The 14,875-nt window shown below is 35.4% G+C and overlaps 2 protein-coding genes across 2 annotated transcripts; one reads left to right on the top strand and one right to left on the bottom strand.

Annotated features, from left to right (window-relative positions):
- Positions 1 to 203: 203 nt before the first annotated feature.
- LOC111467943 lies at positions 204 to 6,258 on the bottom strand. Its single transcript, XM_023113055.1, has 4 exons — positions 6,081 to 6,258; positions 4,953 to 5,060; positions 3,589 to 3,737; positions 204 to 539 (listed from the first exon to the last, which is right to left on the bottom strand). The coding sequence occupies exons 2-4, from the start codon at positions 5,050 to 5,052 to the stop codon at positions 462 to 464; spliced, it is 327 nt and encodes a 108-aa protein (XP_022968823.1). The 5' UTR covers positions 5,053 to 5,060; positions 6,081 to 6,258; the 3' UTR covers positions 204 to 461.
- A 7,707-nt stretch (positions 6,259 to 13,965) lies between these two features.
- On the top strand, positions 13,966 to 14,606 carry LOC111467934. Its single transcript, XM_023113038.1, has one exon. The coding sequence runs from the start codon at positions 13,991 to 13,993 to the stop codon at positions 14,477 to 14,479; it is 489 nt and encodes a 162-aa protein (XP_022968806.1). The 5' UTR covers positions 13,966 to 13,990; the 3' UTR covers positions 14,480 to 14,606.
- Positions 14,607 to 14,875: the final 269 nt, after the last annotated feature.

Raw genomic sequence — 14,875 nt, 5'->3', positions numbered from 1 at the left:
GGGGGGGGGGGGGGGAGGGAGGATACTGTTTCAAATAGCGACAAAAGTTCAGAATCGAACCCAAAATGGGCGCTCTGAAGAGCTTTTGATTGGGCTCATAATCTCTTATCTATCATAGGCCCCTTGCTTCTCATAGGATGACTTAATTTTACAATTTTGACTGAATCTATAAAACAAAAGTTCTGGAGAGAACAGGCACCAACTTACCAGAATTCGTTTGTTCCGGTCATGCAGATGATATAAATTTGAACTCTCAGTTCACTTAGATTTAAGATTCAGGCATGATCTTAAATGAACTGAATGCGTATATAGTTAGTAAATGAATAGAAACAATTCAAAAGCAGCAAAATAAGGATATGCTTTAGATTTAGAAAATGAAATGCTATCCTTCAAAGTTCTACAAACTGAGGTCCGAGGATCAGCTAACAATTCCATTCACCTCGTAAACATAGCTAAACCCATCACACCTTCAAGGCATCAGAACGAGGCCTCCATAGTCCAAGTCTGTACTTGTGAGTGTACTTCAATATCAGCTTCCTCTGCCATAGACATGAAAGTTTAGGCCAACAAGCACCATTGTGAAGACATTATTCAAACCAATATTTGTTCTAAATCAAATACGAGGTATCTATAAAAAAATTCTCTTGCAAAAACTTGTATTCCTCAATAATCATGACTGAGATTGGAAGTCAGCAGTGAGGTATGTGATAGACCCACTACTATTGATGAATTTAGCAGAAAGAGAGCAGGGCGGAAACTAGCAGGTAACAGGTGTGATGTAAGTGAGGGACCCTTTCTGTACCAACAAACTTGAAAGCGGGAAAGGGGTGTGAATCCAGTAACTGTATAAGATAACTAAATGGGGGAATTGTAGATCTCGGTACACTTGTGGATATGAAGTGAGATCTGCAAGAATGGAAGCATTTTTTTTATGCATCTAACTGCATATCTATAGAGTATCAAATAATTTTATTCAAGACAGATCTTACCCAAAGGGGTTGCAACTGATCCAGCTTCGACGATGGTAGGTACCATTAGACTAAGACTAGTAATTGCACATGTAACTTTCCTTGCTTTAGTTAAATTGGTGATAAAAAAAAATATTCAACATCCAAGATATGCATGTTATTTAACTAGCCATTTGTAATCAGATTTTCACTTCAATGCCACAAGCCAAATATTTCCTTGACACTATATTCTTTTCTTTATAAGAAACTACGCTTTTATCAAGAGAACATGAAATAAAAACAAATATAAAAGGGCCTACATAAAGGAAACGTAGCAAAAGGAGCCACAAAGCTAACTATATAAAAGGGCTCCAATCCAAAACAATAATAACTAGAGGGTAAGAACAAAACTTATTAAAAACCAAAGTCTATAAAGAGACGTTAAACCTAAGAAGTGACCAAAACTCCTCTTATGAACTAAATATTAAATTCTTTCAAAAAAAAAAAAAAAAACTTTAAGAAACCCTTTTTTTAACAAACAAAGTTACAGTCTACAAATTCTTACCGAACTAATAATCCCAAAACTAAAGAGCTGAAGAACAAACTTATTTATTACATTTAAATATCAACGATCTGAAGTCTAATTAAAGCTATTCTATTGTGAAAACTAAAATATCAGTATAAAGTTCATAAAAGCTTGTATATGAAACTTTAAACCCATTTTAATTATTTTAATTTCTTCGACTATAGAAAAGTAAAATGTTTACATACTTCCAACTTTGAAAAGAGAAAATAATCCATAAATATCATATTTATATAAATATTAAAAATAGTAAAGAGCTAGTTTACACTTCGAGAGAATCTTAAAAGAAACTATCGTTCTCCCTAACAACTCTCCAAAAGTCCAAAAGTAGAGTTATATCGAGTCATTTTGTTAATAATCTTGCACACATACTCAACATTCTCTCATTAGTTATCTCATTAGTTATCTCATATACACTAATTAATTAGCATGAAATAGCTCATTATGGTCCAACATGAAAAGGTGATCAAAGTGCATAAATCTAGTCTACTTGTATGCTTAATCTATTTTATTTTACAGAGTAGCCAAACCATTATGCTAAAGCAAATCTAATAGCAATTATATTGGTGATGAAATGGCTGGACCAATATGTTGAACCATGAGCTGAAGCAACTCTTGAGGCAATTCCTGTCGACAAGGACACGTGGGCCTTTAATTTGAAGCAACAAACCATGCGGATACTTAACAGACCAATAGGAGGCTACCTATGTAAATGACTAATCTTTTTTCAACCTTAAATGTGAGCAAGGAAGCCTATAAAAGGAAAGCTCCCAAAAAAAGAAAGGGGGAGAAAAAGAGAGGGGGCCATGGAAAGAAAGGAAGCATAAAGCAGAAGACACAAGAAAAGGGAAGCTAAAGGAATACAGGATAAGGAAGAGAGGAATAAGGAGACCAACTCGTGGAAGCTTCCATCAAAGAGCTGCAGCAGGAATCTTGATAACTCTCTTATTCTCCTTTCCTTTAATCTGTTATATGCTCTATGACTAAGATAGAACTTGTTGTATGAAAAAATGAATATGTGGAGCTAAATTGTATACGTAAGGCAGGAGGTGTGGCTGTAGCTGAAGTATTCTGAATGTGTAATTTCTGTTTATTAAAGAGTTGTTATTAGTAAAAATTGTGTGTTTAGTTGGCCACTCTGCACTCATAGTTGTTTCTCTTATCTGGAAAGATAGAGTACAAGTGAACCCCTCTTTAACACTCTAGTTCCATTGCATAGCTTTCCTTAAGGTAATGGAAGGTTTAGACATAAGTCTTCTCCTAGAGCTTTTCTTTTAACATAAACTTTTGAAATGGTTATGGGAGTAACCAATATGAAAGACTCTCGGAAGGGGGCTTGAATATATGTTAAAAAGAGCAGAATTCACCATAAAATTTCAGCAACTTCTCTATTCCAACTCTCCTAGCCTAACCTCATTGTTGTTAAATGTCTCATTCACCCACTATCTGTGATAGCATAGTTATATTCGGAAATTCTTGATATTATACATGTATCGACACATCCACACTTGAACTCATCTAATTTTATAGCAATAGAAGTAACCAAAAAATAGGTTCCTTGAGAACATGACACTCTACTTATTGCTTCTTGCTGCAAGAGTGTATATTTGCACCAACAATTGTGAGTGCTTCTTTTTTTTTAATCATTTTGCTATAGACCTACACAAGCTGTCACTCCCACCTCATTTATATATTCTTTATGTACAGTAATATCTAGAAAGAACTAAAAGACAGTATCGTGTGTGTCTTTTGGCAAAACAAACAATAGACCTGGTCCAACTCTTGTAACAAGAGTTCAGTGGGAATCATTAAAGTGGCAGAAAAAAATGAAAATACATTATAACGACTAGACTAGCTACCAAAAATTAACACCAAAAAAGTTATATGCAGAAGAAAGAAGGAATGCTCTTGGTTACTAGAGTTGCAACCTCCAGAAAGCTTATCAAATACAGGTTAATGAAGCCAATGCCTACCCCTTTAGTTATTTTGGCGATCAAACAAGCCTAAGTCTAGTACTTACAAAAACAATAATGAGAATCAGGCTAAGGAAATACTTACATGTTTGCATGGAATTCCAAGTTTTTTCAGCTTAAGTGTGCGTGTAACAAGCAGCTTCTGGAAGTCACCAATCTCTGATTCAAGTTTAGCCACGTGTGACTCAACCCCATGCCCAACACCATTTAAAAATTCTGGTATTCCGACCTTCACTAGAACATGAATGTCAAAAAATCAAGGGCATATATATCTTATCTTATTGACTCCAACTTCAGACACTTAGGCCCCATTTACTTCAACGGAATAAATCAAGGAATGGAAATGGAAATGGAAATGGAAATGGAAATGAAAATGGAAATGAAAATTTCATTTCCATTTGATAGTATTTATGGAATGCGAAATTGGAACCAATAGGTGGGACACGCCACTAGTTCGGGAATCCCTATCTCATAAAAGAGGTACTTTCATTCCTCTCCTAAACCTTCATCAATCTCATTCCATCTATCGCATTCTCATTCTTTAGTTTGTGGTCCACCACCTTTCATTAACTACTTCACATCCTAATCCTTTCTATTTCATCTATAATGAGACCAACAACATTTTTTATTAATTATCTTACAATTTTTCTCTCTGATTTACATTATTTAACATCGATGGGTTAGTGATTCCAATTCCAAATAACTCCTAGTAAACAACATGAAAAGAATAACATTTTGATTCCGAGTAAGTAAACAATTCTGATCACAGACACAAAAGGAAATCATAGCAACCAAGATGACTAGCAAGCAAGACAGAGATCACAATACTAGTTAAGCATAATATGACTTATTGTACAGAAAATTAAGTAATACTTTTCAACTTTCAGAAATCTTAGATCATATTTTCTTCTCCCACTCCCATTTAATAGACAGTAAATCCATTAAGAAAATAAAGGTATTTTTCTAAGAAAACAAACTTTCATGGGGGGAAATGGGAGAATGTACAAGGACATACAAAAAAAAGCTCATGAAAGGAATCATCAACTACGAGTCAATCCAAAGAACGATATCAAGCTGATAATTATAAACAATCCTATTAACAGACACATATAATGACCCATTAAATCTCACATCCTCCCACATGAACACTCCGAAGACCTCTCAACTATTTTAAAAATCCTGCAGTTCCTCTCAAACCACTCACAAAATTTCCAGACAACAAGCCTGCCATAAATTCATTTAACAATTAGATAACAAATAAACTCCATTTCCTTGCCTATTCACATAACCATTCAGTAAACCATACATTCTTCCTCTCCTCTTTTTGGGTGACAACCTAAGTCAGTTTACTATCCATGTTCCAGATCCCAAATTAAGCATAAGGCTCATTACTTGGATTAAGATGAGAATAAAACTTTAGTAAAAATTAAGACAAAAAAAAACACTTACCGACGTATGGGGCAGATTTAGAAAAGAATCTAGCAAATAAAGGAGCTGAGTATGGTTGCAGTATAGACCTATGGTTGGAGATAATCTGCCTCCATGCCATCCTTCTTGCTGTGGACAAAAAATCCATCAGTCTCAAATCATATGCATTTTTTCAAGGTCCTAAAAGGTTTTAAGCTTTGATGTATCTTACAGGAAGTTTTGAAGTTCTGTAGGTTCATCCTTTAAATTTAATTCAGAATGGTTATGAGTAATACGAAATAACAAACAATCGGCGTATATGGATTAGAAAAGAAAATATTACCCTATCCAATTGCAACGAAGAAAAAAAAAATCATGAGGTTAATAAACCAGATATCGGTCAATCGCCCAAATGTATTTTTAGCATTCACTTTTCATACCCACACCAAATGTAGTTCTAACTGAAATCGCATCTCCAATTGATTCTACACTTCGAAAATAAAACCACCAACGAACTCTATGAATTAACAGAATGCTTGTTCCACCCCACTAAATATCGACATCTAATTTGCTTTAAATTCAAAATAACACCACAAAGAGTAAGAATTTTTCTAGCCCCAAAAAATAAATCAGAACTTCTCCCTGAAGCCAATCCTTCCTTCTGTTTTCAGTTGTAGTTTCATTTCTGCGTAAAATACACAATCCAGTTGTACTATATACTTTTTAACAGAAATATCAATAGGAAACTGAACAGAAATATTGCTCAAATCTGCAAATGCTTCCCCATATACGAATTCTGTAATGGTAACCAATACTCGAAAGGCCGACCACTATATCACACTAGGAAGTAGAAATTGATAGTCAAGAGAGCAGGAAATATCGAACAGCTTATCCCACCGCACCGAAATCGGTAGAAATTGGGATTTGATAGCTTAGAGTGGGAGAATCGACTGAGAGCTTCCCAGGAAAAGAGAAACAGAGAGAAATATTTCACATCAAAACGGATTTACAATCATTTCCCTCCATTACGACTTAAAATATTGTTTGGATTAAAAAAAAAATAATCGATCAGAATTAGCAGGATTTCTAACTCAAAATTGAAGTCGTTACAAACGTAGCCTACTTAGAAGCTGATTGAACAGGAGAAACAAAAACTAGAACAGAACAGACCTCGACGGTGAAAGAACAATAGCTGAAGGGAATGCAGCAGAAGACAGTAGTTAGCGTGACGGTGAGAGGCTGAAGCAGAGCGGCGGTGGAGGCGTTCCGGCGAGTGGCAAAGATGGGAGATGGAAAGAAACAAAGAAGATGAAGATGCGTAGGGTTTTAAGATTTTTTTTTTTTTTAAAGTAAATTCTTCTATCTTTCCCTTATTATTTTCGGGAAAAAAATGGTATTAAAAAAAATTAATTAATATATTATTTTACAAAAATCTGGCATAAAGTGACCACAACTATGTGTTTTGTTCTCCCCAACCAATCAACTAATCTAGGACTCTACCCCTTCACGACCCAGCGTCCTTATTGCCCTTACTGGCACATCGCCTTGTGTCTACCCCTTCAGGGAAGGACCCAGCGTCCTTATTGCCCTTACTGGCACATCGCCTTGTGTCTACCCTGATCTAGGACTCTACCCCTTCACGACCCAGCGTCCTTATTGCCCTTACTGGCACATCGCCTTGTGTCTACCTTGATCTAGGACTCTACCCCTTCACGACCCAGCGTCCTTATTGCCCTTACTGGCACATCGCCTTGTGTCTACCCCTTCAGGGAAGGAACCAGCGTCCTTATTGCCCTTACTGACACATCGCCTTGTGTCTACCCCTTCAGGGAAGGACCCAGCATCCTTATTGCCCTTACTGGCACATCGCCTTGTGTCTACCCCTTCAGGGAAGGGCCTCCTCGCTGGCACATGATATTGTCCTCTTTGGGCTTTTCCTTTCAGCTTCCCCTCAAGGCTTTAAAATCCGTCTGCTACGGGAAGATTTCCACACCCTTATAAAGGGGGTCTTGTTCTCCTCCCCAACCAATGTGGGATATCACAATCCACCCCCTTCACGGCCTAACGTTCTCGCTCACACTCTTTCCTTCCTCCAATCAATGTGGGAGCCCCCGCCAAATTCACCTCCTTTGGGGCCTAGCGTCCTTACTGACACATCGTCTTGTGTCTACCCCCTTCGGGAAGCCCAACGTTCTCGCTCGCACTCTTTCCTTCCTCCAATCAATGTGGGACCCCCCGCCAAAATCCACCCCCTTTGGGGCCTAGCATCCTTACTGACACATCGTCTTGTGTCTACCCCATTCAGAAAGGGCCTCCTCGTTGGCACATGGTCAGGTGTCTGGCTTTGATACCATTTGTAACGACTCAGGCCCACTGTTAGCCGATATTATTCTCTTTGCACTTTCCCTTACGCAGGGAAAGGTTTTCACATCTCCTCTCCAACCAATATGGAACATCACAAAATCTATCCAAAAACTCGTAACGTTCCATGAGACATTCCAAGAGTCATAAATATAATTAGCCACTATTTGATTTGTTCCATGAGACATTCCAAGAGCCATAATATAACAACTCAAGCTCACCCTACCAGATATTGTCCTCTTTGAATTTTCCATTTCGGACTTCCCCTCAAGGCTTAGAAACTCGTCTACTAGTAGAAGGTTTCCTCACCCTTATAAAGGGTGTTTTGCTCTCCTTCCCAACCAACGTGGGACTCTCACAAACGGGGCTTTAAGTATAAAAATTAAAAATATATTAAAAAGATCAATTCATTTGAAAGAATATATATCAACGAAACCCAATACATATTTCTCGACCAAAAGGTCAGACATTAGAAAATGGAGTCACTTGCCTATAACTTATCTTCAACTAAGATATTCTAGCTTGACCATAACCGACACAGAAAGACAGTAACCACTCAACTCATACGTCAATCATTAGTTCCTAAAGAGCGTGGACCATCTATAATGGTCCACGACAAACGCTTTGATGTTTCATAGAAAAATAGGCAATAAGACTAAGGTCCACCTTGTAGGATGACTTGAATCACCCTCTTTCGATAATTTTGATAATTAATTATCTAAACACACAATGTACAACTATCACATAGTTTATCACACGTGTAATAGCCCAAAAATAAATAAATAAATAATAAAAAAAAATTATTCAAAAATGTCAAAATAATAATATAATAATCAATAAATAACTAAAAAAACTTACCCACCCCTCCCCACCATATCACAATTAATAAAATATATATATATATATATATATATATATATATATATATATATATAAATAAATAGAAAAATGTTCGAGGAGAACAGTAAATTGGCAGGTTTATTTGAGAGAGATTTTGGTCTGTTATTATCAGTAAATCTTATTCAAATTTTCTTTTCCTTTATATTTATTCTTACATAAGTTAGAATAGATTTTCCCATATCCAATTAATTTTAGTTGGCAGTTTTATAAATCCATATCATCAGTAGTAAAACAATCGATTAAAATTAACAAATAATATCTGTTTAGAAAATGAAAATAATTAGGAAGATTGAGGAGAGAGAGGGAAGATTTGGTTAACCGAATTTAAAAAAGACGAAGGTAAATTACATAAATAATTTTATAGAGTTCAAACTTGAAACTGATGTCATGGGCTCACATAGGTTGACTTAGATTTCAAAGGATAGAATCGAATTTTGATTAAGGATATATGGGTGACACCACTAAGCTAATTAGGTAAGTGGTTTTACTATCGACATGGTTATATTTGATGTTGACACTGGTTCTGCACGTGTCATATATACTGATATGTGTGAATTATCTATCAATCGATATGCTTATATTAATATGTGAATTGTAAGATAATATTTACGGTGTGATGTGTTCAATGATATATTTGAGATATGATACGAGAATGATGCGCTAAACGTAATGTAACGATAGAAGTAAGATGTGTTCACGAAACGTTAAGGTTAGTTTACGTCTCGAAGTGTTATGAATATAAGAGATTGATAAAAGAATACGGTTAGGATATGGGTAGAAAGGGATGAGATGATGATAGATTGATAAAACAATAACGTTAGGGTATGTTCATGTAACGATATGACTATGATAGGTATAAGAATGTTAAGGCTATGATAAGTTAAGGAACGATATGGCCACGAAGTGTTTACGATATGATATGATTATGATATGACATGTGAATGATGCATGTATATATGTTGTGATATGATATGAAAACGATATGAAATATGTTATGGTATGATATGTATATGATGAAAATTATTCTGTCTGGAAGCATGAAATGTTATGATATGATATGTTTATGCAATTTGAATGATATGATATGATATGATTGACATCCAAAACGACGAACTAGCATGAAATACAACCCTAGAGTATGCATAAAAGATATGAAAAATGATATGAGATGTACGGAACGCTAGCGGGGTGGTATTAAATGATAATGAAAATGAAAAAAAATGTTGGGACTTCATGCATTATTGTGTGCTCATGCATTGGGGATACCCTTTAGCCTTCACGATAGTACGAAGGTGTACTTACGAGGCAGGAATACGATCATTATGGTTATCATAATGCTGCGATGACCGAGCAGGAATAAGATCATTATGTTTATCATAATGTTGTGACGGTCAAGCACGGATACGATCATTATGGTTGACCTAAGGTTGTCATGACAGTTACTAGTTCTAATGGGTGTCTGGCTTAAGGAGTTCCCAGAGTATGCTCGCCTGACAAGGAAGGTGGCCCAGCGGTTTGTGAACTGACTGGTGAGTCCATACTCGCATGTATGGGCTGTGTGTAGAGTATATAGTACACATCCAAATTACCCATTATGACATACCGTAGGAAAATAGATTTAAATGATAGGTCCCGTCATTGCATTCATATGTTCTTGCATTTAACCTCAATAGTGAGGTCACTTAATGAGTATTTCCTTGGATGGTTTGAATATTAAGGGTACAAGAAAAAAATGTTAATATTCTATAAATTACATTAAAATTTTAAGTATTATTGCAATAGACCAAGAAAGATTCCTTGAATTTAGAAATCTTTAATTTGGTTCGAATTTAATGAGTAAATCGACACCGGACTATGTGCTAGCAAGGAGGCTGTTCTCCAAAGGGGGTAGATGGAGATGCTGGCCCCAAAGGGAGGTGGATTTGGCAGAGTCCCACATCGATTGGAGAAAAGAAAGAGTGTCAGTAAGGACGTTGGGCCCATAAGGAGGTGGACTGTGATGTCCCACATTGGTTGGGGAGGAGAACATGAAAGGAAGCCCAAAAGGGAAAGCTCAAAGAGAACAATATCTGCTAGTAGTGGACCTGGGCTGTTACAGGATGATATCGTAATAATTTTTCTAAGAAACAAGTGAGATATATTGAAAGAACTCGTGTGGTCGGGGGAACTAGTTTCCACTCTTAGAAGCAATAAGTAGGTAACATGGTTATAGCGCATGGGAATACGAGAAAATGTTGGGATTATTAAATCTGAATCCGAACTCCAAATCTTGAACTAAATCGTGTTGGGAATGAATTTAGGACGGATGATCTAAGAATTTGAGGGAGAAGTTTCACATTGAAGAAGAAGGTAAGGAGTAGGTTTGGGAAAGAAGATGATAACGATGACGATGACAATGATGATAAAAGTGGGTGATGGTGGTCACCGACCATCACGAAAGATAGCAAGGGTAGCTTTAGCTATATCGGAGAACGTATGTTATTTTTTAAAAAAATTATTATTATCATTATTTTACTATTTAAAAATTGCCACGCAACTTTCGTGAATTATTTAACCAATTATACTAACAAATGTCCCAAAATTGAGCATTTTCTAAACGCTCGTGACTAAGTTGTTCAATTTTGTGCAACAGCCCAAATCCATCGCTCTCACCACTAGTCGATATTTGTCTTTTTTGTATTGTCCCTTTCGGGGCTTCCTCGTTTTAAAACGTCATACCTTTATAAATATGTTTCGTTATTGCTCTGTAATGCTAATAGAACATTTTAATTCTTAAAATTTAATAAATAATAATTTAGTTTTTGTATTTTATCATTTGTAATTATTTAATTCCTATATTAAAAAAATTATTAAAATTATGCGAATATTTAGTATTAAATTATAGGTTACCAATCATATTTAATATTTTATTATAAAACAAATATTTAAATATTACCTTCTTACCATATATATATTTTTTATTTACTGTTATATCTATTTATTACTCTTTTCATATCCTTATAATTTATTTAATTATAAATAGATAACTTTCAATCATTTAGGTGGGGTGGTTTAAACAAATATTCTCATATGGATATGGTTATGACAGAAAGAATATTTTAAAGTTTAAAACATTTATTGTATTTTTTCTTAAAAAAAACGAAAAATAGAATTGGAATCGAATGTGTGTTTCTCATTGATATTCATAAAATTGGATATAAGCTATCAACTAATACATACGAATAAGGAACCATTAATATCTACATAAATATAAACTAATTAAATATTGAGAATAAAATAAAATATTACTACCAATCTATTAATATATATTCAATAACTAATATATTATTTAAATATATCTTAACAAAAAAAATATTTAAGAACTTAAAAAAAAATTAAATTAATTTTATTTATTTATTAATTAATATTATTATTAAAAAATGTTATTATTATTATGAAATCTTCAAATCTTCGTGGGAAGCACTTCTAGGAGAGATCTGAAAAAAAAAATAGAAAATAAATAAATAATTTCAAATGTGGACAACGAGAAAAATAAAAAAATAAAAAAAAAATGTAGATCTAGCTGACGTGGATTGAGATTTGAGAGAGAGAAAAAATGGGACCACATATAGTTGGTGCGGAAGACGTGAGAACACAATCCACGTGTTCAATAAATATAATGATGCAAAAACCTATAATTTAATAATTTTAATTTAATTATAAATTTATTTGAGTTACTTCGAGTTGAAATATATGATAAAAAATATACCTATTTAATTTCATAACTAGTTTAAAGAATAATTTTTTAAATATATATGGAAATTGATATAATTTATTTTTTAATATAATTCTATATTTTAAAATTTTAAAATAAAAATGTTGTTTTGGAAGTTTCCCTATTTTTATGAAAGCATTTTTTAAAGTTATAAATTATAAATTAATATATAAACGTGTAGGTTTGTGTCTATTTGTAAGTCAAGTGTGGAATGACTCAATTTAGAACAGTATGTAATAGCCTGAACCCTTCGCTACTAGTATTGTTCGTTTTGACCCCTCTAGTGGGGTTTAGTGTCTTTGTTGGCACACTGCCCAGTGTCTAACCCTTATACCATTTGTAATAGTCTAAGTCTACCGCTAGTAGATATTTTCTCCAACCAATGTGGAATCTCATAATCCACCTCTTTTGGAAGCCCAACATCCTCGCTAATACATTGTCTGGTGTCTAACTTTGATACCATTTGTAACAGTCCAAACTCACCGCTAGTAAATATTCTCTTCAACCAATGTGGGATCTCATAATCTACCTCTCTTAGGGGACCAACGTCCTCGTTGATACATTATCCAATGTTTGACTTTGATGCCATTTGTAACAGTCCAAGCCCACTGCTAGTAGATATTCTCTCTAACCAATGTGAGATCTCATAATTCACCTCTCTTGGGGACCTAACATTCTCGTTGTTACACCGTTCGGTGTCTGACTTTGATACCATTTGTAACAACTCAAGTACACAACTACCAGATATTGTCTGCTTCGGCCCCTCCCTTTCATTGACATACCGCTTAGTGTCTAGCTCTGATATCGTTTGTAATAACCCAAGCCCACTGTAATAGATATTCTCTCCAACGAGTGTGGAATCTCACACAATATCAAATCTTACTTCTAGATCTTCGATCTTAAGACGAAATCAATTTTGTCTATCTCTTGGTTGATCCAAATTTATGAAGGGAGATATTAATTTATTTGATTTGAAAATAGAAACGCTAATTAATTTTTTTAAAAAAAATTAATTATAAAAATCTATTAATATTAAATTTATAACCAGAAAATACCTAATAATAAATAAGTATAAAAACGGTTGTGAAGGTAGTTTCTAGGTGGGAGCCAGCTGATTAGGGTGTGGCATTAATTAATAACATAAAATAAATACAAAATATACACCGACTTTTTATTCTTCACTGCCCTAATAAATAACTTGGCCTTCCAACCATATATGACGTGTCAACATTTCATTGGCTGCCATTACTCCTCCTCATTTAATTTTTGTAATAAATCTGCTCAACTGCTTCTTAAATACCATTTCACCCTTTGTCAAATTACCATTTTATCCCTACCTCTCCCTGTTATGGTCGGTTTTGATTTGTTTTGTGGTCAGTTTCATGGTTTTAAAACGCGTCTACTAGAAAAAAGTTTCTATACACTTGTACGAAATGTTTCGTTCCCCTTTCCAACCGATGTGAGATCTCACAATCCACCCCCTTTGAAGGCCCAACGTCTTCATTGGCACGGTGCCTGACTCTAATACCATATTTTCAACCCAAGCTCACCACTAGCAGATATTGTCTACTTTGGTTCGTTACATATCGTCGTCAGCCTCATGGCTTTCAAATGCGTCTACTAATGAGAGATTTGCACACTGTTATAAAGAATGTTTCGTCCTGCTCTCCAACCGAGGTGAGATCTCACCATCCACCCCTGTTCAATGTCTGACTCTGATATCATCTGTAACGGCCTAAGGTCAACACTAGCAAATATTGTCTATTTTGACTCATTACGTATCACTTTCAGTTTTACAATTTTAAAACACGTATATTAAGTAGAAGTTTCTAGGCTCTTCTAAATAAATACTTTCTTTAAAAAGAAAAAATAAATATTTTTCAAATGTCTATGGAGAGGTGCTTTAGCGGATCAACCACCCCATGCCTCCAAGTGGGGTCCATTCCACACCTACTCATGTGAATTCCGCCAATGGCATTTTCGTAATTTTGACAAAAAAAGGGCAAAAGAGAAAGCAAGGGACTATAAGAATCCCAGTTGAAATTCAAGGGAAAATAAAAGGAAAATGTCTGTAGCGACGGAGGAAATCAAAGCCAAAGGGGCCGAAGTCTACAAAGGAGACGAGATTTGCCAAGAGAAATCCAAGGAATTGCTGAAGGAAATCGGTCTTCCAAATGGTCTTCTGCCATTGAAAGACATAGAAGAATGTGGGATCGTGAGAGAAACAGGGTATGTGTGGCTGAAGCAGAAGAAGAACACGACCCACAAGTTCGAGAAGATCGGGAAGCTGGTGTCGTATGCGACGGAGGTCACGGCAGTTGTGGAGAAGAACAGGATCAAGAAACTCACCGGAGTTAAGACCAAGGAGCTTCTGATTTGGGTGAGTTTGAGTGATATCTATGTGGATGATCCGCCCACCGGAAAGATCACGTTTCAGACTCCGGCGGGGCTGTTTAGGACTTTTCCGGTGTCGGCGTTTCAGGTTGAGGAGGCGTTAAAGCAGGTGAGTGAAAAGGAACATGGGGTGGGCGCTGTCGGAGTCAAGGAGGTCTGATCTGTATGTCTTATGGTTTTATATAATGAAATGAATGTTTTAATAGCTAATAAATCATGTGTTGTAGCTCGAGAATTTGGTTTACTGGTCTGTCTGGATTTGGGATGATCCCATTCATGTTTTTTTTTAATGGTGCACCACTATGGTGCCTTGATCTCTCTGTTTTTAGCTGTTATATGTGTTTTTGAGGGGTTAGGAGAAGGCTCGAGAGGAGTCAAGCCTTGAGGGGCGGTTATTCGAGAGGTCTAGAGAAGGAGGCCTCAAGGGAGCCTCTATAGTGTACTTTGTTCGACGGGAGGATTGTTAAGGATTATTGAGAGAAGTTATCCTCTGTCTCTTCATCTCTGTCTCGATATAGCTTCTGTGTCCTTAATAATGCATTTTCATTGAAAATTG

Source organism: Cucurbita maxima, unplaced genomic scaffold, assembly GCF_002738345.1.
Source record: "Cucurbita maxima cultivar Rimu unplaced genomic scaffold, Cmax_1.0 Cma_Scf00035, whole genome shotgun sequence".
In the NCBI taxonomy this organism is placed as follows: domain Eukaryota; kingdom Viridiplantae; phylum Streptophyta; class Magnoliopsida; order Cucurbitales; family Cucurbitaceae; genus Cucurbita; species Cucurbita maxima.
This window is presented reverse-complemented; position numbering and strand designations above follow the sequence as displayed.